We start from the raw sequence: 24,345 nt of genomic DNA, 5'->3' as shown, positions 1-24,345 counted from the left end.
GCCAGAATTCAAACATTTCTATGTTTTCTTCCATGTGTTGCTCTCTGGCCTGATCTTGTGTACAAGTGAGTTTCACTGTCATGAGTGTCATTTGACCAAAACTCTTCTTCAACTACCATGTACATCAGAGTCAGAGCTGTCTCAGTCACTGTTCAGGTATACAGTGACAGTGACACTGCAGTAGCAGGGTAGTATCTGATAGTGACACTACCCGTAGGCAGTAGCTGTATTAACTTTGATAATTTGGCAATATTTTTGTTCAGTTTTACAACTGCGTTCTTGTTCTACTCCCTACAGCATGTTGAATTGTCCAGTATTCAGCTTGCTATCACAGCCTACATGTATGTATGTCAGGGCTCGAAATTAGCGGTAGTCCCGCGTCCACAGACTACCAACTTTTCCCCTGGGCTACCAAAGTCCATGAAATGGTAGACCACACGACTACCAAAGCCTGGGACATGAAATTACTTAGTGGGCGACATGATGTTGATCGCTGACGCCACTACACATTTAATCACAATTTATCAATCACAATTAGACACAAAATTATTCAAACTGCAAAGAAAAAGCTGTCGGGCCATCCACACATTTAGCTTTCCGAAGTGTCCGAGATCATCCCGTGATATGCTGGGGAAATATCGTCAAATTGCCACGAAAGTATTAGGAACATGACTGTACCAAGTTGTCATCCTGAAATTCATAGCCAATCTATTTTTAGCCATGTTATGTTTACACGTGCTGAGTGAAAAGTCATTGTCATTGCGAACATCAAAGCTCTGCGTATGTGTGTATAGGTCGTCAAACTTTGAGGCGTCACCGTCGTCCACTACACATGCTATATCGTTCTCCTAAAGCCATGATCTTCAGGTATTGATGTCAAATGACTAGAAAATTCACTCACTTGATAGAATCATGCAAAATAAATCGTTCATTGTTTAGATATAAATAAATATTCTTTACAAAAAAACCCTCGAGCATTCATGCATAGCATGGGCTACCAGACCTTGTCGCTGGGCTACCAACTTCAGAAAATGGTAGCCCAATTGGACTACCATGGTAAAAAGTTAATTTCGAGCCCTGTATGTGTACCATGCATTTGTATCACTGACAACTGACTGTCAGTCTGGACTCCAATTAAATTATCACCAAATACATATTTATATTTATATATACAGGCTTTGTCGACAAACTAAATATTGTGTGTTTGAGCATGCTGTAGGGGGATAGCAAGAAACTGTAGTTGTTATATTGCATAGAAATATTGCAGAAATCATTAACAGTTGCAGCTTCTGCCCTGTTACGAGGCTCAAGTTTGTTTTTTACGACAAATCACACGTTTAGATTTTTCGAGATAAAAGTCATGAAATGTGACAAAATGGTTCTAGATTTTGTTAAATTATTACTAACATTACAACATTTTGATGACATAAAAAATGGTATTCATTTTTCATTGAATTACCTACAAAAACTTGGAATTGGAAAATGTAAAACTCAAAAGGGACAGACCCAAAAATTTTCAAGTCCCCCCCTACAGGTAGAGCAAAATTTTCAAGTCCCCCCTCCACTACCCCCAAAATTTTCGAATCCCCCTGAATTCCTCCAGCCCCCCCCTAAACGTTTTTAGTGAACGCAGCCTTATCTGACTAGTTTGATTGCCTAATTTGCCAAGTAAGCAAGGTAAATTACTAATCTGTGGACGCTGTCACCAGATTATCACCGGATTAACTTTGACAAAGTCAACAACGAACCCACCAACAAGGAATAATCTTCTGCTATACCTTGTTGGTGCGTTCGTTGTTGACTTTGTCAAAGTTTAATCCGGTGATAATCTGGTGACAGCGTCCACAGATTAGTAATTTACCCTTGCTTGCTTTGGCATATTAGGCGATCAAACTCTTCAGATAATAGTGCAGCGTGGTGATAAAACGTTTACAGAAGAGTGTCAAGGGCAGTGCTAAGTTAAAACCAAAACACCAAAGGTTGGTAGAATAAACATTTACTACCGCAACAACCGGATTTCTTGGTTCCCTATGGGAAGAACAGAATTCTGAGTGAGCTTCATGATCAGCTATTTCGCCTCCGGTTAAACACGGAGTTTTGGGACATATTTGAAGATGTTTCGGGTACTGTTGCTGCATTAGTAGACGCCTACTTCGAAAATGCAGCAAAGTTTCAGTTTGCTCGTACCGAACTGGAACACTTAGAAGAGGCTCCAAGCTCTGATTCACGGCGATGACTGTCGTTATGCCACATGTCAGAATTACTGTGCATGTAAACATTCCTGATTTGGGTTTTTTTTCATGTCAGGAGCTGGAACTTATGAGTTCTCCAAAAAAGAAAAGATAAACAACCTTGTTGCTGCATCATATTTGTAAGAGACAGAGGATGTGAAAGAAACATCATTTTTATCTATAAATCAATATTTCAAAAATTGTGGATGAAAATTGTAGTATGTCTCTGTTGTAGACATGTCAGCCTTTTCTATGTGGTTTGATAAACCAAGGCTAAAATGTTATATTCAGGGTTGCTTTGGGTTAAATATTGGGTGATATATCTTACCAGTATATTGATGACGCAAATACAGCAATCTGATTGGTCGAGACGCGAAAACTTAAAGCCCCCACTCAATTATCAGATTTATCTAATATAAATATTAGTAACTTGATGAAAGATTCAATGGAAAACAAAAGAATGACAAACTGTTAATGGGCTATTGACACATTTGCTAATGCGAGAACCTGGGATATTCACGATATACCACGGTAGGCACGCGCACAAACTCTCGGCAAGAGCAAAAATTCCTCTTTTGATGTTCCATGCCAGAATTTCAATATACTGTTATGATATAATAACAATAAATCACACCCAGCGACGGTACATACCACTCGGTTTTGACCAGTTCACTTCATATATGCCCGGGATATATGCACTTGCTATCGCTCTTGCATATATGTCATGACCCGGTCAAAATCTCGTGGTATACCATCGCTGGGTGTGCTTTTATTGCTTAAATATTGTTACTGGCATTGTCAGTTCTGAAAGCGTTCCTGTTGCTGAGAAAGTCCTGGTGCAGTGAAACTTGGCATGTTTTATGACATTTATAACATAAAGGCTAATTTGTAGTGTTTTGCTAAAACTGGTCGATTTAAGAATGTAAATCTGAATGATTTCATGGCGTCAAGGACCCTTTAACTTGGATTTTATGGCTTCATTGTATGTTAACTGATTAGCTGGCTGTGCTGCAGTTCAGAAAAGATAGCTGCATGAGTCTTTGCAATGGCTTCAAACAGAAATCTATGAGATCGTATGGTTTTAATCAGATAAGTAAATAGAAAAATATCACAATAGAATAGCTTGAGAAGACAAATAATCTTCATTGGGTGGTTTTAATGAGGAATGAAAACATTGATATTGTCGTTTAATTTGGCATATTGTATTCTTTTTAATAAAGAAGTGCTCAGCTGTTAAAATATGGATAATGAGTTTCAGAATGTACAGAGTGGCATGGTGAAAGCAGTAGATTAATTTTTGTGATGCACAAATAGACACGACTCATCAATTAGTGATGGATTGAGCAATCTTGTAGTCCTCTTTTACTTCTTGTATCAACTTTTGAGATTTCAGATATTATTCTGCATGTACAAAAGCAAGAACGGTAGATTAACCCTTTGAGCACTGCAATTTTTCCCATCAAAATTATAGTGTGCAACATTTTACCAATTTTGTGAATTTCTCAGTAATTTTTTTGACAATTTTGGATCAAATGAACATCACATTTTATTGGCTTCAGATTTTTACCTAAATTTTAGGAAAATTAAGAAAAAATTGACTGGTGTATATTTTGATATCGGGCGACAAAAATTGACTTTGGCACTCAAAGGGTTAAAATATAATGTTCCAGTACTTCTTCTATAATTGGAAAATTTTCTTCATCTCATCAGCATGTTGGAGTTGCAACAAATTTACATACGCCACAAGCTGCCTGAAGCAAAACCTACAAACTGTCAAATGTGTGGATTTTAGATAGCCGATGCCGGGAGAAACCATTCATGGGAACGGGTAGAAATAGAAGTACAATTGAGGGGTTCAGGTAAAGATGGCTGTGAGGAGAAAAGATGACAAATAGGAGTCTCTTTGTTTTTTTGTTCTTTTTGCATGATTCACTTTAAATATAACACATACTATATTTATGTCAATTTCTTTGTGTGTGGTCTGTGTGTAAATGCATACGGTTTGCTAAAAAGAAGTTTCTGGATTTCATTTTGCCAGAAGAGAAAAGTGCAAATTCTTAAAATCAGTGAAGAGATACAGCATCATATGCCTCCTGTGAGTTCAAATTGGTATGGTCTTCAGTTTAGTATGGCCATGTTTCAACTGGATTGATATCTGTTCCTGATCAGATGTTATTTTATTTTGTGAAAAAAATTTTGGGCATATGGTTCCTGTGTAACCATGAATTTCAAAAGAAAATGCTGATTGCTGGAATAATATGCACTTGTGTGTGATCTTGAGGATGGCATCTTGTGAAAATGAATTTGTATGGAACAAACACAGGCATTATGTACGTGTGATGGGGACTGCAAGTTGGTATACCTATTCTTGAATCAATATTATTAATTGAATAACCATGATTAGAAGACAAAGTGCACTCTATAATTACCGTATAACAATCTAATTGATTAGATTTTCAATTAAATTCAATCAACCGTTGATATTGTTTATAAAGGGGTTATTAGATGTTGGAGGGGATGGAAAACGTGAAATCTGCATGGCAAATATTGATGTAAACAATTTGCAGATGTACAGCTTTTGAATAATTCACATTATGGTCTGTCAGAAAGTGTGGAAGTTTTTTTCATTTGTTTGTTGGGGCTTTTTTTTGGGGGGGGGAGGGAGGACGCATTCTATGCAAAGTAAAATAAATTTGTCAAAATTTTGAAACCCCCAAAATATCTGCATCTTAGAATTGTGACCACCCCTCAAAAGATCTAATGGTACATGCCTAAGAATAGCTATGGTACCGCCCTCATTGACTGTGTAGCCACAATTATCATTCCAAGGTTAGAGGGGAGTAAGGCAGTTACATAGAAATATTTCCGCCAAGAAACACACTTTATTCAAATAAACTAGACAAGACACTATCTATGTATTGTATATATTTTTTCTTAGTTTATTTGATAATTTAATTTTTTCCAATGACAAGGTGTTTTTAAAACTGGAAAGAAATGAGTCATTTGTACTCCAAAAGGTTTTCAATTACAATAATTGATATTATAATACACTCTTACAAATAAATGGGGTAATTTTGTAGTTTTGTAAAAAGTATGACAAAATTTATGCATTTTCCTGGCATTTTTGCCCCTTTTGAAATGTCTTTGATATTTGAATATCAGGATATACATTATGTGAGTAAAGTTGAAGCTGAAATCACAAGTTCTTTTTCACATCATATCAAAAAGACACTGTTTTGCCTTTTTATTACCTTGTTTCTGGGCATTTTTGTTCAGACTTGGAAGAAAAGCACTTTCGATACATCAATTTTGCAATTAATTGTGGTACGCAACAGTGCTGAAGCCACAATTGTGCACAATCCCAGCATGCAATGCACCAGTCTTTCCATATCTGAAAACTCAATATTTGTTACAAAGATGCTGTTGAAAGACACAATGATAAATTTCAACACACAAAAATAACGCATCATATCACAATGATATATAATAATTCTTTCGTTTTTCCTTCATATTTCCCATGAATAATAATCACTCAGACAATCATAGACTGTTTGTTGTGAAAAAGTACTGTCTCTATCAGTTGTACTTCAAAAAAAATTGATCCAATAAATATATCAACAGTATAATTAGTTCATAGTTTTGTGTTTATTTCTTTTCTACAAATGAACACCTTTCCAAAGTTGCTGTACTATCTGTGAAAAATCTCTTTAAATTTGTAATTTGTGTCCAACATAAATATCACATCACAGATGCAAATCCACAGCAAATTGCAAATTCCTTAGTCTATTTTCAAAAGTTCCTTAAATTACTGCAAAGCATTGTACTGTACAATAAAACTTCTCCACACAAATAATTACTAATAACTAGAATTAACTTAAGAAACCAGCACCAATGAGAGTTTGGTGAGTTCATTTCGTGGAGTTGTCATGGTAACCATGAGTGTATGAAAACAGTTACAAATGCTGATTGGGCCATGACCATCACTGATTGACAGCTGTCAATCAAAGGAAAGACATATTGTCATGTTAATATTGGTTTCATGTGATCAAATCTGATCGACGTCCTATAGTTGACCAACAGTCAATGTGAGCAACAGTCTTTTGTTGCCAGTCAAAGTAGAGTACTTGTAGCAGTTTCTTATACCTTCCACCCCCATTTCTCTGTTATAGAACAATCTAACCTATTCAAAACAATTGGGATGTGCTAAGATGAGGTGGTGTGAAGGTATAAAACCACACATGTACTTGTAAATTTTGAGGCACGGTAGGTAAAAAGTCAGTACAATTCTCTTCATGATATTTTGAAAACTACTTTTCGGAATCAGGTTCATACTACACTGTATGCATGGACGGATTTGGGATGAAAGGAAAAAGAAAAACTACTCAACCTCATATGATACCAGGAAGTTAAATTTTATAATATTCATCGACCCACACATGATCGCTACAGGTGTTTTTCTTGTGTTTAAAGGTATACTTGACAGTTTCTCGGTCTGAAGTACATCACATTTTCTAACATTATTATCATGCATGTTCCAAATTTGACAAAGAAAAGCTACAGAGGAATATAGTTGTTTCTTGGTTTCAAAACACAGCTCCAAGATCTCATCATTTTCTCACATACGACATTCTCAAGGCTGCCCTTGACCAAATGTTGTTGTTGCACTTTTGATTTCTTTATCAAAGAATTCACGGGTGAAAATTGTTTAATTCAATTTACATCTGACAAATATGTAAATGAGTAAAATGTGACAAGAACATCATGTGATCATGTCTTAACAAATCAGTGAAACAGTACTGATCATATTCGTTAGACATGTCCGCGTGAGTTGGTCAATATTTAACATCAAAGCATACTTTAAATATGTTCATAATTTACTAGCGTACTGTTAGGAAACTTGTACAGTTCACTGCTCAAAATCTACCTCTGCAATCAGAGTATATTTTATCCTGGCATTTTGAAGTTTTCCATAGATTTCTATGAGTTTAAAATGCTGTACTTGCAAAATACATGTAAGTAATAAACTATTCATTTCACACTCCACTACCTGATGCAATATGCATACCACCATCTCTTCAGTGACATATTCAAAGTTGTACAGGAGTCCCTGGTCAATGAAACCTTGTGGACACACCTAAAAAAGTCTGGGCCATATCCCGCTGATGGTCAAAACCAGTGCTCGTCTAGGGGTGCCTTTCATGGTGAGTATATACAGACATACCCCCTAAGATGAAGTTCAATTACTATGTTACAGTATTATATCTTAGCATTGGCCAAATATGCTCCAGTCTCGCCCGTTTGTTTTCCATGAGTGGTATGGATCATTTGGTAGCGAAAACAGGGTGGAAGAGATTAATCGGGAGGTTCGTAGTATAAAACATATCGTTCCATTTCGCCTACCTGCAAGCACTGGAATAGCATGGCTGGAATTAGCCTAGACTCTGAACTCCGCATCTTATGGTTATAATTGAATAATACAAATATACTCCCTAGGTTGCTGTGAATAGTGACAATCGACCAATCAGATATAACCTTCCGAGCACGCCGCACATCAGCAGTATTCACACAATGTTGAAGTACAACAACTAGGATTGGCTGATGAGCACCAGGTGTGGGTAATTCCAAAATGCAAATGAAACAAAATTGTCCCTATGGGTGATAGAAAACAACTGACAATAATATCAGGACTTCCATAAATGAAATTTTGCTTTGTACTGAGTTGAGTAACAAATAACATACCATTTAGAAGGTTGCATGATAGTTGTGCTAATATAATCCCATAAAATTGTAATAGTTTTTGGAGTTTTTGTAAATTTTATTCCAGGAAGAGTGTCTGCTGTTGATACAGGACATATGCTAAGTCTCAAAAGCGCCATGCTTGGAATGCGGATAATTTGTTGATAGACTGACGGCAGCCTCATTCAGAAAAACTGAAAACGTAAGAAGCAAAACACGGGTATTTGAAATGTAAATTCCGTAAATGCATCGAGAGAGCTCATTATTGCAACAAGGTGACGATCGAATGCAGTTCAGTAAAGTTCAGCTTGTTGACTGCCTCTCAGAGAGAGGGTTGTCAAGGTAGCATAATGTTCCAATGTTAAATTGAGGTCAAAGGTGATGCTGAACATGGTCAAAGTTCAAACTGGTTTTCAATTTCAGCCATGAGTTGTTCCTCTGACGAATCGTATCGGAATCCAAGCGATTTTTTGGATTTTGCCGAAAGTGGGTGTCTCCTGCAGAAAGAAATTAATTTTTCATTAAAATATAATGCTTATTATTAAAATAAACAAATATGACATTCACCTAAAGTTCAAATGCAAAATTACAACAAAGAAATAACCAAAAAGGGCTGATTCCTCATGTCAGTGACAGTTCTGCCATTAATATGCAAACCAAAAAGATATTTCTACTATTCTTTCAGAATTACTGTTACAGGAATTAGTGAAATTGATAGTGTGTTGAATTAATTCCTGTCTATATCATCATGATTGAAATTTCAAAAACTAATTTTTCAAAAGATTTGAACAAAACTTGTGATATCAAATACATGTACGCAAGGAGAGAATTTATTGTGATTTCGTCAGCAGCAGCTGATGTCGTACATATGATGCTTTTTTAGTAACAAATTCCTACAATTTTGATCGATGCTATCAGAGGAAAATATATTCAGATGTCTACAAAGTTGAAATATCATGAAAGTTCAAATGCAGCTCCTCAGACGGCACTACACTAACCCTTTCACCACTGTGGTTTGGCCCAAGCCCATTGTTATGAATAGTAATTTTGGACCTGTTTACAAGGAATTAGGGATGAACAGGTTAAGAGTGTCCATCAATTATTTGTTGATATAAGAATGATTAACTTACCGCCAACCAGTAACTTGAACAGATTTGGGACTTGTGACTTCATCACGTGACTTCTCTAGTTTATAATCAGAGTATGTCGCCTCCTTGTAGATATCAACATTCTGAAAAGACAAAATAATTTATCCAATGTTAAGGAAATTTGTCTAATTTGAGCACGTTTTCGTTTGATGTCATGTGTGAAATGATCTGACTTATCCTGTTTTCAAAATAAATAAATAAATAAATGAAATAAATAAATAAATAAGAAGATAAAAGATATGTTAAACATTATACTATGTATTAACCCATAATAAGAAATTAAAATCCAAGACAGTTTGATCATAAAGAATACTAAACTACCATGTCTGCATATAAAAAGGAAAAAAGCTGACAATCGCTGCAGACAATTTCTAGTACATCGCCAAAACAATTTTGCCAAAATATCACCCTAACACACTTAGTGAACAGTATTGCTAAGGGCATTCCATCAAATGATGAGGAATAGACACTGATATCTTTTCTATCAATCGACAGGTCAATCAAGGCCAGACTTTGTTACATATATCTTAATCTGAATAGATGAAAATGATACACTCTTCCAACATTTGCATTGAATGACTACACTGTGTACATAAGACATCCATTGTCACTCATATAATGTACAGGTTTGGGATTCTGTGCTAGGCATTTATACTCGACACACAATCCTCTTCAGCGGTATATTCTGTATCATTTTCACTGCAAAAAAGTACCCAGTACCCTTGCATGCACGCAGAGGTGCTTTTGTTTTGAAATTACTGTTGACTCTATCAAGATCGACATGCTGGTTTCACTTACATGTGGCATCTATGCCATGTAGTTTTATCATATGTACTGTTGAAATTAGGTGATTAGGTGCTTTAAATAAAATTCTTTGTTTGCCAGTTTGCCGTCCACGTACTGGTAAGTTTTCAGAGAAAATGAAGAAAACAAACACAATGTTAACACTATTACTATTACTATTATTATTAAAAATATTATTTTCCAAAGGAAACCAAATAAAAATTGAGCTTATGTCAATACACTTGCATTTTTTGTCTGTGTTTGTTTTTCTTCCTTGTCTGGCTGGTAGGTTTTTTAAAAATCCAAGGATGGCAAACAAAGAATTTTCTTTAAATGGCCTATCTAAAAATTGTAGTCCCAAACATTTTGGAGTATTTTCTGATATCAGAATTAATATATTAGAGATTATGAATAATATTAAAGTCAATAAGAACATATTTACTCATTAATTTTTGAAATTATTAGAAAAGGGAAAGAAATTGGTTTCATTCACACAAAAACAGAATCCTCATTCAATTACATTTACCGCATGGAAACTACATGCAGCTTGAGTTGAATGGAAGGCAAATTTGTTCACAACATATGGAGACTGTGATTAATATTTTGGAAACATCTGCTTCTTTTGAGAATCTCATGATGAAAATCAGTTAGACCGATCAAAGCGAGATCAGACATAGGATTACACCGATGGAAATTACCCAGGTTTAATATTCTACAAGTCTAAAAGGCATGACAAGAAAAATAGGATCATGTGCGACTTTTTTTTTGCAGAGAACTGAACCTAATCCATCATCTGGGCAGGAAATTTTGCTGTACAATGATATCTGAACAGTGGCATATCAACCACATATCTATCTCCAAGGTTTGCGTGCATACATCCATTCATACATGTGTACAATACAATCTGCACTTCACAATTATATATGTAGAAACGGAAGAGAAATTTGCTGCACGATACATATTTGTCAGATATTTTTGCAAATATGAAAGAATAAATTATTTAAATGGCACATTCTAAAGTTTACAGGGAACATGTTTACTATCACCATGGTATTCTTTATTTGAGAAGTTATCTATGTTCTCTTCTGCTTCACCCCTTTCAGCGTCATGGTTTGGTCCTATCCCACTGTCATCAATGATGAGTATGGATCTGTTTACAGTGAATTGGGGGGTGAACAGGTTACACGATGTGAAATTTCGGCAATCACACACAAGTAAAAAAATCCTTGTGTTGAAGGGAAATTTTATCTCTGAATTAAATTTAACAGCCATTTCACAGCACAAGAGGTACCCATCGCCATCATGCCAGCACACACTGATACCACACAATTTACACTATCATTCTCTCAATGCAACATTGATGATTTAGTGTCCCGCTTCCATTTTTTAATTACCAGTTCACAATAAGTATCCCATCGCTGATCAAAGATATTTACTTGAAATATAATCCCTTCCAGGCACAGAACTTCATGTCCTTGAAAACGGAGATTGGAATTGCATTGCCCCTGGCAGTTACCTGGTAAACAGCGCCCTCTATTGAGATATTTAAGTATAGATCTGATTCTAATCGATGCTGCAGATATGTTAAACCTTTAGAAAAAAATTGAGTTTGTAAAAATTTCGACAACAAAATTGAAACAACAGCAAATTAATGAACAACCAACCAACCAAAAGCAAATGGTTTACTATAATTTGTACTGATGAAGAAATTGAGCTAATGATAAACAATTTCACGAATGATATATGAAGGGTTTTCAGACAGTTTTTGAATAAAAAAACTGATCAGTTATGGAGGTTCAATAAGTCAAATCAGATTGGCAGACGCAAACACAATCCGAACACATCCTGACTGTGTCTGGGAACGACAGCCCCACAACAAACCCCTTTTTGTTGGTTGCCATGGCAACAAAACAAAATCTTCACGAGCGCACTATTCAATTATTGAGAGACCAGATGTTGAAATGTTTTGTCATCAGGAAGGCAGGTGAGATTTTTCACCTCTCTCTGAACAGTTAAACGAGACATGGCCTGCCATTATCAATTGCTCCGACTGTCAGTCCTTGTGCTGCTCTCATCCACGCAGACAGTCTGATCGACTTGCACTTTTGCTCTCATTATCCAGTACATCCATCAGTTACACGTACAGGGATTGCAGCAGCCAATTTGTTGCATACGGGTCTCCATGACGAGGCATTTAAAACTGAAAATTCTACTCCTTGTATTTAAAAGATATGCGGGGACATTTTGCACGTTTTGGGGACATTGTCGCAAGAGCCCGTCCTGGGCTGCAACGTTGTAAGAATGTACTTTATGTAATTTTAGTCAAAAAATCCGAATCTAACACCGAGGAAAGGGTCTTCCTATTATAATATATCACTAAGAAATCAACTTTCAATTTAACAGGACATACAGAGATTATGAAAATTGATATATGCATCTCTGAAAAACTCAAGGAGAAATTCGGAAATTGTTGAAAATTTAACGACAGGCACTTTTGAATGAAATATCTCTTTGACATTAAAAGCAATACATGCATGTGTTATTTCTCATGTAAATACTCCCGGTGTGTAGGATTTGCACTCCAGAAATCTCCGCTAGAAGTCGCTGCAAAATGTCAAAATGTGAATTTGCAACCAAAAAACCTCTTGGTTTAAGAAAAGTGCACGAGGCACCTAACTGTAGCTTTGCATAAATTCATTTCATTTTCAAAAAAGTAAAGCATTCTGTGGAGATAAATGTTACCAACTTGAGTACTTTCATCAGCATGAGAAAATTTAACTCAAAAGCAATGTTCACTTCTTCATTCATAGAATGATAGAAAGAGGAGATAAAATTGATAAAAGGGAGGAAAGAACATAAAATAGAAGATTATCTGCATTCTCTGTAAGTCTCCATCAATCTGTTAATCAACAAATCTGCATGATTCAATTATTTACAAATTGGTATCAGAACTATATACCTGCACTAACCAGTTGACTAAGTGAATATTCGTAACATTTGCTGCATTTTGGGCGAGATGTATGGATGCAAATGGGAAAAAACAGATTTATGTATCGGTCAAAGGTCACAGAATGACATCATCAATGAGTCATACAGCACTCTGAAGCAGAACGACATCAAAGCTCTCACGCAGCTTCAAAATCTTTAACAGTACCTGACATGCTACAAGGAAAAATGTTGAAGTCATGAGTTACAAAGTAAGATAAACTCAAAAAATCTGTCAGTAAAGCATACATATATTTCTCACGAGCTACCAGTGATAAAACAGCTCAAAGTAAATATCAGCACCGTTAATCTTATTCATAAAATTTCTCTAAAAGAAAGAGCTTAACTATTACACCTCTGTGACTTAGCAAGAATGTATAAATTTACTTCTTTATCTAATTCCCAAAGGGTAGGATGATATTGATTTATGCTAAATTTATTATAATATTATAATCACTGTTGGAATATGCAAATTATGTAAATATTCCTAAAGCACACATATATATTGAAGGAGTATTTTCTCTGAGTTACCTGTGTGACGTATGACTTATCTTACATAAAATAACCATTTTCAAAGAACAGTCCCTCATTATCAGTTGAGAATTATACCATTACAAAACTTTTTTATTCCCAGATGACTGTAAACTGTACAAATTACAAAATATGTTGCCTTTGACAAAATACCATGAACTACTTGACAGTTAGATGACCCAGAGAATGTAGCCAACAAATGGCTGGCAGAAACATTAAAATTTTACAACACACTTAAAATTGATATACATATTTTATCAACCCTAGACTCTTGTGTGATTTTTATGCCAACTGCCCCCCGAGGAAAGAAAACATCCTTGGAAATGGTCTAAAGATTAATAATAAATAAAATAACAAACATCAGTGATGGTCTTAAACTGTCAGTTGTAAGGTTATCATGTGCTGGGGCAGGTGTTATACATTATCTACACAGAGACACAGGCACTCAAATAATATATATATATATATATATATATATATATATATATATATATATATATATATATATATATATATATATATATATATATATATATATATTTTAGTGCCTGTGTATATATATATATATTATATATATATATATATATATATATATATATAATATATATATATATATATGTGTGTCTGTACAATAGATAGATAGATAGATAAATAGATAGTTCGATAGATAAATAGATAGATAGCTGAATTAAATCTTCAAATTTTAAATTTAACTTTCCTTGTATGAGTGTGCACATATGACAATGACCAGGATTGTAAACTGTGTGACGATTGAAATATTCCACTGGAACAAAATTTTATTACATACTGTGTCATGGAGATGTTCCTGTATGCTCTATGAAGGAGAATGCATAGGCAATTGATATGTTAAAATAACTAGATTTATGCGACGGTTTGATAAAAATTAATTTTTTTTGGTAAAAGTGAGCTCTCATGTGTACCTCTATCACTAGCGCTGTCAGAGCTAACGGTCATGAAGAGTCTCTTATGTACGGAATCAGAAACTGTCAGGATCAGTAAACCATGCAGTCCTTCTTAAGAGCTTGTAACCACATGCGTTGTAACACAGAAATATATTATTTACAATGTACTCACCGGTTTAGTTGCATTGGCTTCTTTGAATTTGTTCGGATCAAAATCTTCCTTTGACTAAAACAAAATAAAAAAATAAAAGGAATGACAATTGATTGAAATGAATGACAAAGTAATATATGCTTTTCATGTGGTTCTTAATCATTCTGCCAAAATCAAGGACATTAGAACTTTTACACCTTCCAAATTAAATTTTGAAAAAGATACTTTCCATTGTAAGCTTATTTGCTTTGACTTCATTTTATATGTCTGTGATGAGATTTGGTGATGTCGAGGTGACTGATGAGATTTGGTGATGTCGAGTTGACTGTTTGACCATGACCTTTAGGTATTATAATAAACCCATGGGAAAAGATTGACAGTCAATCTGATATCATGAATTCTATATATATGCATGGACATGACCATGAATGTGTGTTCCACTTTCTCATGAACTCTTCTGAAATAAGAAAGAAACCATTGGTTTAAAATTTGCTGTCTAAAAAGCATATGGTGTAGAGGTTAGTAACTCACACAAGCATAATTTCATGATGAAAGAAAAACAAATTCCCAAGTCTTCAGAGAAACTTTGTCAAATCTGAAGAAGCTTGGGCAGTCTGCGCATGCTCTCTATATAATGAATGGCCTTTTCAGGATGCAATGTCAAGTCAATTAGGAATTTCTGGAAAGCTCTTTGAGCCAGCCCTGTATGCCAGCATGTGTCTTATGTAAAAGTTTCTGGTGTCAACGGGAACTTTTTGTTGAGACAGTGGCGCGTCAATTTAGCTTAGAAGACACACTGCGTCAGATGACGCTAGGATAACAGTCTCTCCATTGAGAGCTACCAAGACAGGATGGATTCAATATCGTAATGTTGAATACCAGTTCTAACCAACCTTAAAGCTTTGAAAAACTATGACCCATCAAGAGCACTTCAGTGCTTTCCACGCCTGATTTAGCAGACAAATCCAATTACTGATCAACTCAGAGACGCTTACTCAGCACTCAGAGAAGCATGTTGCCATGGATACTGAGGAGACCAGTGAAATAAGCGGGTTACCATTTTCACAGTACAAAAAGAAATTATGTTATTAGTCCCGCACTGAAGACAGTGAAAAAGTAGGCCGATGAAGCCATACCCTAAAGTGGATTTTGATGGTTTTCTTGAAACTATAGAACATTCAGATGCCAGTAACTCAGATCTCACGACATACAAGGTTTATATCGCTCCTACGTTGTTATTTCACTGATATTTATGGCCGATGTTTGTCTCCACTCTATTTTAGTGTTTTTTGACCACAAATTTAGAAACGCTGTGCACGTACTGAAAACTGTCAAATGCACAATGTTGAAAACATCGAATGGTAACTAGTTCTGTGAAACTGGGTTTGTGGGTTAAACAGTTGCCTCAAGATGTCAACGAACTCTTATCAATCAAAGTATGACAATTTTAAAGTCCTTGCTCAATCATCCAACTCTACATCTCTTAGTATGTGATTAAATTTTATGCTCCTTTTCTTTCTTGATTAAACCCTGAAAACTAATCTATTGAGACCGATGAAATGAAATGAAAATTCTACCGTCAACAAGGAGAGCCACTGAAGTCTGTATCATTATACGAGTTACCTGGTGCATCCTTTTATATTTAGCACCAAGCTTAACTTGCATTCTCACTGAATTTCCAAATATATACTACCGGTATATTCAAAGAACGTTTTGTTATGCAAGCATTAACACAATAATTTACTTTGCGACTGAGGTCAGATTTGAACTTCTGACCTGGGCATACACAGAGAAGATTGGGTCGATAAACCCGTTAAAAAGACCACATAAATATTTCACGATTTCAAAACATCATCATTTTCATTGCCCGATCAATATTCCACCCACTGGCAGACACTTTTCTCTTGATGAAAAAAACTACTAGTAGTTTATGATGTACAGCCATTGATCACCTTGAGTCATGTACCGACATGAATAATTGGCAATCACAGTTGCCAGTGAGTATCAAATACTTTCTGCTACTTGTACATCCTTTCTAAATGGCAAGTTCATGTTCGTAATTTTTCAGAGGTTTTCTGTTATTTGAAATCAGTGTTAATTTCTAATATTAATAAAGGACAAAATTTTAGAGTTTTGATAAAAATTGGCATGAAATTGTATGAATGATATATGAGGTGGAACATTTATTTCTAATACTATATCACATTAAATATAAGTTTGGTGGATGTGACAGCATTGGTATCATTGATTTTTCATTCTGTTTTAGTGTAAATATTTGAAGTTTTTCAAAGATGAATGCCATATCAAATATTTTGGTAAATCCTGAAGCACACTAAGACTATTCCTATATCAATCTTGATCAGCTCTGAAAATATTAAGTGTGAAATTTAATTGATGTACTTATTACAGTTTTAACCTTTATTTTTTTGTTTTAATCATTTCTGATTTCATGTTGTACACAAAATATAGATAGGTGTCATGTTCTTTACAAGAAACATTGCTTTAGTAAGCCATGCAACTTGAAATTCCAAAGATTATTACTCTCATGAAGATGTCTGACTGTCAACATTTAATCCTGCCCACACTGTTTTATGTCCTGCAGTTAATTAACATTTGCAAAGTACTATATCTATACCGTTTTCACACCTACTACTTGATTCAGAAGTACACTGTAGCTACACTTTCATGTATATCCATCTGAACCCTCTCATCCAGATTTTTCCAACTAAGGTTGAACTTACCCAATTGGAAATAGGAATGAACAAAATTCAGTTGGTCAAATGGCAAGCAGTAGGATTCTCCATATCATTTCATCACAAATAAGTGACTTGTCAATCACCAATACACTAAGCTTTTACAAATATGGTACATGTACAGATTAAACCTAATTTCAATCTTGGAATCAGCTTTCTTACTCAGTAATTAAAAGTTGCATGTACCATGTGGCTGTGGCATTAATGGGTCAATGATGGAATACACATGCATTATGCAAATGAAAATATGGGGGAGAACTGATATTAAATTACCATGCATCAATTGTATAGTCACAATTAGCTGTGGAAACGCAGCTATCTGTTGGCGGGGTAGCGTGCGTCGCTATGCGGGTCATCAAAAGGTCAACGCCGCCACGGATAGCTGCAGGCCAACTAGCGGCGAAAATGGGTCCATTACGACGACAGCACTTGTGTTGGAACTTTGAACAGCAAAATAAACCAATAAACAAAATCTCTGGTTCGTTTACGTAATTCAACTGATTTTCCAAGGAGTACTCAAGATTTTCACTCTGACCGCGACCGTCACACTATTCACGTTCAAACACGTGACGTCCTCATTAGCATATCAATAGAAGTCAAAGTACGCTGCTGGAGTGAAAATCTTGAGTACTCCTTGGAAAATCAGCCGAATTACGTAAACAAACCAGAGAACCAGAGACACAGGGATGACGGCCAATTTGAATTCTAAATATCGGTAAATCTTGGGTAATTTGTCTCTAGTACAAATATTTGCACCGTGACCCTAAATTTTCATTCTTGATTTTCAAAGAGAATGGTGAAATATTCCTTGAGGAAAGTTTGAGCAAAAATTGAAGTTTTCACTTTTGAGGCGCATACTACCTTAATATTAGTCTACAGTTGAGCTTTGAAAATAAACCAAAGAAAATGGTTGTCTGGCATAATGATTTAACCAGACCTTGTGATTCTTAAAACGCTGTCTCCAATCAGCTATGCTGGCTTTCATATGTTTCTTATTGTGTGAGATAATTACCAACACACCCATTAAGAAAATGCCTCTCTCCTGCAATCAGGATTTGCGGTTCAGCTGTCTGGTCATTTGTGACTAAAGAATTTCGATTCTGATTGCTCTGCAAATTACAGTCATGCCAGGATACTGACAAAAACTGTGGGTAGTCTGCGAAATAATGGATAGGTCGTTTTCTTGCCTGCTTGATAAGTCACACTTTTCAATTTTCAATGATTGCCAATTTGAGAAAAATCAGGTATTTTAATTGTAAATCCTATCTCACCTCCTTTAACAATGAATTGAAACATAAATGAATTTGACAAGGTAATAATTCACCCCAGTAAAAATCACAAAGGTATACACAAAATTAAAGACATTAAGTTTATAATGAAATTGAAAATTTAAGCTAGACAATGGACAATGTGCAGCACAACATTAGTATTAGTATTTATGTAAAGCTTAAGACTGAAAAATCTGGGTTTTTTTAGGTCTTTTTGAAGGAATTACATAAGGTTAATTATTTTGACCTAGAATACCACTGTGTTTTTACTTCTTTATGAACGGGCTGGAGGATATCATGGTATGGTGTATTAAATTCGACTTTGGGAATGAATCTAGAGAGAGAGATTTTTTTATCGTAACGTCATCTCTAATCCTGCCACAATAACACACATACACACTCGACCCTGGACTTTTATTGACTCGGTGATTGAGAATATTGACTGTGAACAACAAGTAACAGCACAAATGCCTTTCACATCAAATGCATAATACATATAAAATACAGAATTAACTTGAAAACATTCTGTGATTTGTACACGATCAGTCACCCAAGATAAGCTGTACCCGAAGCAATTATACCTCTTTGAAACATAAGACTGGCAAGCCACAGACAGGCAGGGTAAAGCTGTTCCACATTACATGTATCTTTCAGTAAATTATCTTGACACGTATGAAGTTGAAATTTTAAGTTGCAATGTCCCTTAAACACTGCTACCATAAAAATCTTTCAAGTAAGATAAAATATTGTTTGTCAGTTGTGTAGACTCTTGAAACCTTTGAGACCTTCATACATGTACACAATCTCATGAATTAACATATATTACCAAGATGAATTCTTTTTTCAATTTCAAATCTTTAGTCAGTTAGGTTATTTGAGATAACTGACTTTTTCCTTGCAGTCAATTTGTTACGGGACATTGATACAAAGCTGTAAATATATGTTGTTGGGTCATTTTGTATCTTGGTATTTTACTAAAGTATAGATAACAATACACTATCCCAGAAATATCTATGGTATGTGATCCATAGTATAAGTACTTTTACAATAGACAACATCTATAGCTTTTCATTTAATGAGTAGAATTAAATGTATATGTGTGTTTTATGAATAGAACAAAAATTGAACATGATAAAAATAAAATAAGCATACAACAAAAAATTGAAATTTTCAACCTAGTAGATGCCAGTAATTCTGAATTTTTTGACAGACTAAAGTCATATTCCTATAGTCGTGTTAAACTGATAAATCTACCATTCTATTAGTGCAAGATACAGGGCAGATTAGTATTAATTTATGCAAATTATATTAATTGGTTCGGTATTTAAATTTATGCTAATGATTATTTATCAATGTGGAATATTCATCTGCCCTGAATCGTGCATTATATACTACCGGTACATAAAATGCATGACTCAGAATACAAGAGTTATCCTTGACTTATCATCATGCTGTAAGTTGGCAATGTGCTAGTCAGGAAGAAGATGAAGAGAGGCAATTACACTGTCCTAAATTGCTTCAAGGAAGAAATCTGCAAGAGCCGATCACACGTCTCTGATTATAAAGGCTTATCCGCGGTGAAGTACTGTGGACTACATTTACTGAATTCCAACAGGAGGGATTCAAGGACGTAATAATTCTTAAGTCTTTTCTGAATAAGAGGACTGTAATACTCCGGCGAAATGCATTTGGGAGTATGGGAAAACTGGATTTTTTACTGCATGAAGTGGGAAAATACGTCTGAGTTTCTCAGACTGATAATGTTCTCGTATTGGTGCATTAACCTTTCCAACCCTAATTTACCTCATACAAGAATTATCTAGCCTGATCTGAAGAAATAGAATGGGTTCATTTAGAGACCGCTAAATGGTACGTATGTGACCATTTGGGGAGAAATGGTAATTCAGATAGGTATGATTTCAGTATATACGTGAAACAAAAGGTCATCATTGGATGGCTTTATTTGCATAAAAACATGGATTAAAATTTTGATTAATGAATTATTGTACTGTGTTACAAGCCAATTTTAGATATAAACAAGACCACAAATTTATTGTTACAAGTCTCTGATTATTTGCAGCTCTCATGAAGAATATATGCATATTTATGGACCTTTTTTAAAGTATATCTGGGAATTCGTGTTAGAACAGGATACATACATGTACTTTACTTCTGACCACGGATTAAAACCCAGGATCTGAAGAATATGATGCGTCTTCTGCAGACTTAAATACTGTAAGTGTACATGTTCTTCTGCTAGTATGCACGAAGCCATGAAAACTTGTACACACTCCTCGAACGTGCCACAAACTCCTGCTTTTATGAGCTAGCTAATTTACTTATTCTTCCTTAGTTATTATTCTGGAATATTCTCATTTGAATGCTATAAATTTTGTCAAACACATGACATTTGATTTCTAATAGTTAAAGGTCAAAAAAGTTATAAATATACAAATAACGCAGAAATAATGATATTGACAAGATATAATAATATTGACACGCCATTAGATATGAAATTAATAAGAGAATAATATTGGTAAAAAGAATCACATGTTTTGCATTTGTCGTACAGATAGATATGGATCATTTACTTTGAAATTCCTTGTTCAGGGAAGAACCATTTAATTTCGGGGGAGGGGAATTAAGGGGGGTTTAAAGTCATGTGAGGGTAAAGAAGAAAATAATTTGATCCTGTAATTATTTGACAAAAAAACTGTTCCAGTATATTTGCATGGCTTCCGTATATGGAAAAAATAATTTGATGCAGACTGACGATTATTGAGAGAAAAAAAATTTGCTGTAACAATGGCAAAAAATATTTGCTACCGTACCCATTTCCACCACCCAACCTCTCTAAATGGCTACCCCCTTAGCAACGGATATTCCGTTCCTTAAACTGCAATGGGGCTCCGTTGGTTTTCACTGTGCAAATCCTAGCATTTTTTTTTCACTTTGTAATAATAGTTCTATTCACAAAATCACACCGTCAAATTTGTCAACTCAGGCTGTCCATGTGTGTGCAATGTCCAATGGTATCTTAGTGACAGAATTTTAGGCTGGACTAAAATTCACTTTAAACTTTTGAGTGCTGTAATTTTCCCACCAAAATTTCAGTGCAACATTTTACTAATTTTCAATTTTTCTGTGAATTTGTTGATAATTTTTGACCAAATGGACATCACATTTCATTAGCTTCATTTTTTAATCAAAATTTTGGCAAAAATCTGAAAAAAATTTACTAGGTTTCATTTTATAAAGGCTACGAAAACTGACTTTGGTGCTCAAATGGCATGAATATTGTAAGCAATACTTTGAAGTTTCGAGGTTAATATTTTACATACTCAAACGGGAAGATACAGGACCGTGGGCACACAATAGGGAATTACTGATGATGCAGCCATTTGCATACATGTACACTGAGCAGGAGTTTGTGAATTCTCATAGCATCCATTTGACTGTATGATATTAAAATTGAATAATCATGATGGGCACTTTTGTGACATATGTAAGGAGGGGTCAGATGGTCGTACAGGGAAAATATTTTGAAACATATGCACAAAAACGGAACATTTTTTCAGTTTATTTTAGTCGCTACATATTCACAGACATCATATGCAAGATTCAATAACAATGAACGCCTGAAACATGGCAAAATTATCAGATTCTGGGACCAAACACGGCACGTCCGATCAGTATAGCATGGCTTTTCACATTTGCATAGATTTACGATAATACGTATACGGCTTTTATAGGGGAAATTCCTGTTTAAGGCAGAACAAGCAAAGAAAAACTTTCTTTTACCGAACAGAAAATATGAAAATGTTACAACGCTGGGCAACTGTCTCTCTCATAAGAATTCACAGCAGACATGAAAAACCTAACGTATCATTTCAAAAGAACAACAACATTATATTGAGATAGTTCTTTCTGTTGTTTAAAATATTTTTTCACAATTATCACGACTGTTAGTATTGCATAAAACCAACAAAATGCCTATGGTACAGTCTGTGTTTTGTAATCGATATTTTACAATAACACAGGGCACAGCGTGGCTGTCATTTATGAATGCATGCATGCATGCATGCATACAGAAAAAAAATTTACCCAAGCACGGAAGGCCCAGCGCAGCTTTCACAAATAGATGCAGCCATGCATGTGTAATTTCTCAAGTAGGAATGAAAGTCAGATCCTGTCATGATTGACATCTCCAAGACGTGTAACTGATCAACAGAGCAGCTGAGGCCAAATTGAAGCAGATTTTGTACTACAAAAAGCCATCATTTGGCTGCAAAATACATCATATATTTGTCAGTCAGATTCTCATTTCACAAAAGAAGCTCCCGGCCAGACAGCTATTCAAACCTTTCGTTCTCGATCAATCTTGCACGAGACAATTAAATGACCATCTGTGATTACAATAAAATCAAAATTGCCGCGTTGACAACACGATTCATCAGAAAATATTACCATATTTTTAATTACTGCAGAGGTTTTTTCGACTTGTACATGTTAAATTATTGATCAATCCCCTCCTTTGTTGAGTGGAACATAACCTTTATTTTTACAGACATCTGCCAAACCAACAGTATTTGACCTATACCAATGTGATATTTTGCCCTGAGGTCAGTCAACTTTGCAGAAGCACGTACAGAACATTTCAGATAATACCGGATTATCTGACGTAGTCTGCCAGACAGTTAATCTGCCCACCCCAGATTCCCTGTAAACAAACCTACAATCACCATTGATAACAATGCAAAACCATGAAGGTGAAAGGGTTATAGACTTCTGATTGGGTCATTATATCAGTAAATATTTTTCCAACTCAAAGAAAACTACTGATTACAATAATTACCTGCAGTTCAAAGGTCAGGGTCAACAATTATACTCATGAGGAAAATTTAACACCAGCATTGAGTCATTCTGAATTTTCTATTTCAATTGACATGGGTTTTTAGGGCACATTTCTCCTTACCGTTGACTTCTGAATATTTCACTTGAATAAATATAGGTGTCCCATGAAAAAATTAAATGACAAATTCCGCTTTTGGAAACATGAGATTAATTTGCAGCTGTTAGTGGATAGCAGCAAATATATATATATATATATATATATATATATATATATATATATATATATATATATATATATATATATATATATATATATATATATATATATATATATATATATATATATATATATATATATATATATATATATATATATATATATATAATTTCCATCTTGACAGTCAACAATTTTTAACCCTGATGAAGTGGGATTAAGCCCACGAAACGTCGGACAATAAAATTTAGTTTGTAGTGAAGAACACTGTGTCCTAGAGTTGGTGCTGCTTGACCTATCCTGTCAATATATATATATATATATATATATATATATATATATATATATATATATATATATATATATATATATATATATATATATATATATATATGAATGCTTTATTTCACCAGATGCTTCACAGTATGTACAATAATGAAAATTATAAGAAAATGTGTCTTACTGAAGTTGTACAAAGTCAAAGACAAGAAAGAACATTGCAGTATTGTAAAATCTGGTGGGGACCATGAAAATAGTCTAAAAGGACTAGTCGAGTTCATGGCCCCTGAGTATACTAATAATTATTCAGTACAAGCTTAAGTGTGATGGAGGATAGAAACAAACACAGTTTTAATGTAGATTCAGTAACTGATGTTTCAATGCGGACTTGAAAACTTGTCTACTTGACAATTGTTTGAGATAGTCAGGCAGGGAATTCCAGTGTTTCACAGCTGCATACCTAATGTTATGTTGTGAAATTGTCAAATT

The 24,345-nt window shown here is 34.8% G+C and overlaps 1 protein-coding gene across 1 annotated transcript in view; it reads right to left on the bottom strand.

Moving 5' to 3' along the window:
• Positions 1-5,147: 5,147 nt before the first annotated feature.
• Positions 5,148-24,345, bottom strand: part of LOC139115905 (uncharacterized) — a 37,476-nt gene continuing 18,278 nt past the window's right edge. Inside the window, exons 2-4 of the mRNA XM_070678326.1 lie at positions 14,510-14,563; positions 9,098-9,198; positions 5,148-8,464 (exon numbers count right to left, since the gene is read on the bottom strand). Coding sequence (XP_070534427.1) covers positions 8,362-8,464; positions 9,098-9,198; positions 14,510-14,563 — 258 coding nt within the window. The 3' untranslated portion in view covers positions 5,148-8,361. The remainder of the gene's footprint in view (positions 8,465-9,097; positions 9,199-14,509; positions 14,564-24,345) is intronic.

This window comes from Ptychodera flava, chromosome 17 (assembly GCF_041260155.1).
Source record: "Ptychodera flava strain L36383 chromosome 17, AS_Pfla_20210202, whole genome shotgun sequence".
NCBI lineage: Eukaryota > Metazoa > Hemichordata > Enteropneusta > Ptychoderidae > Ptychodera > Ptychodera flava.
Note: the sequence above shows the minus strand (reverse complement) of the source record. Positions and strands in the feature narration are given on the sequence as shown.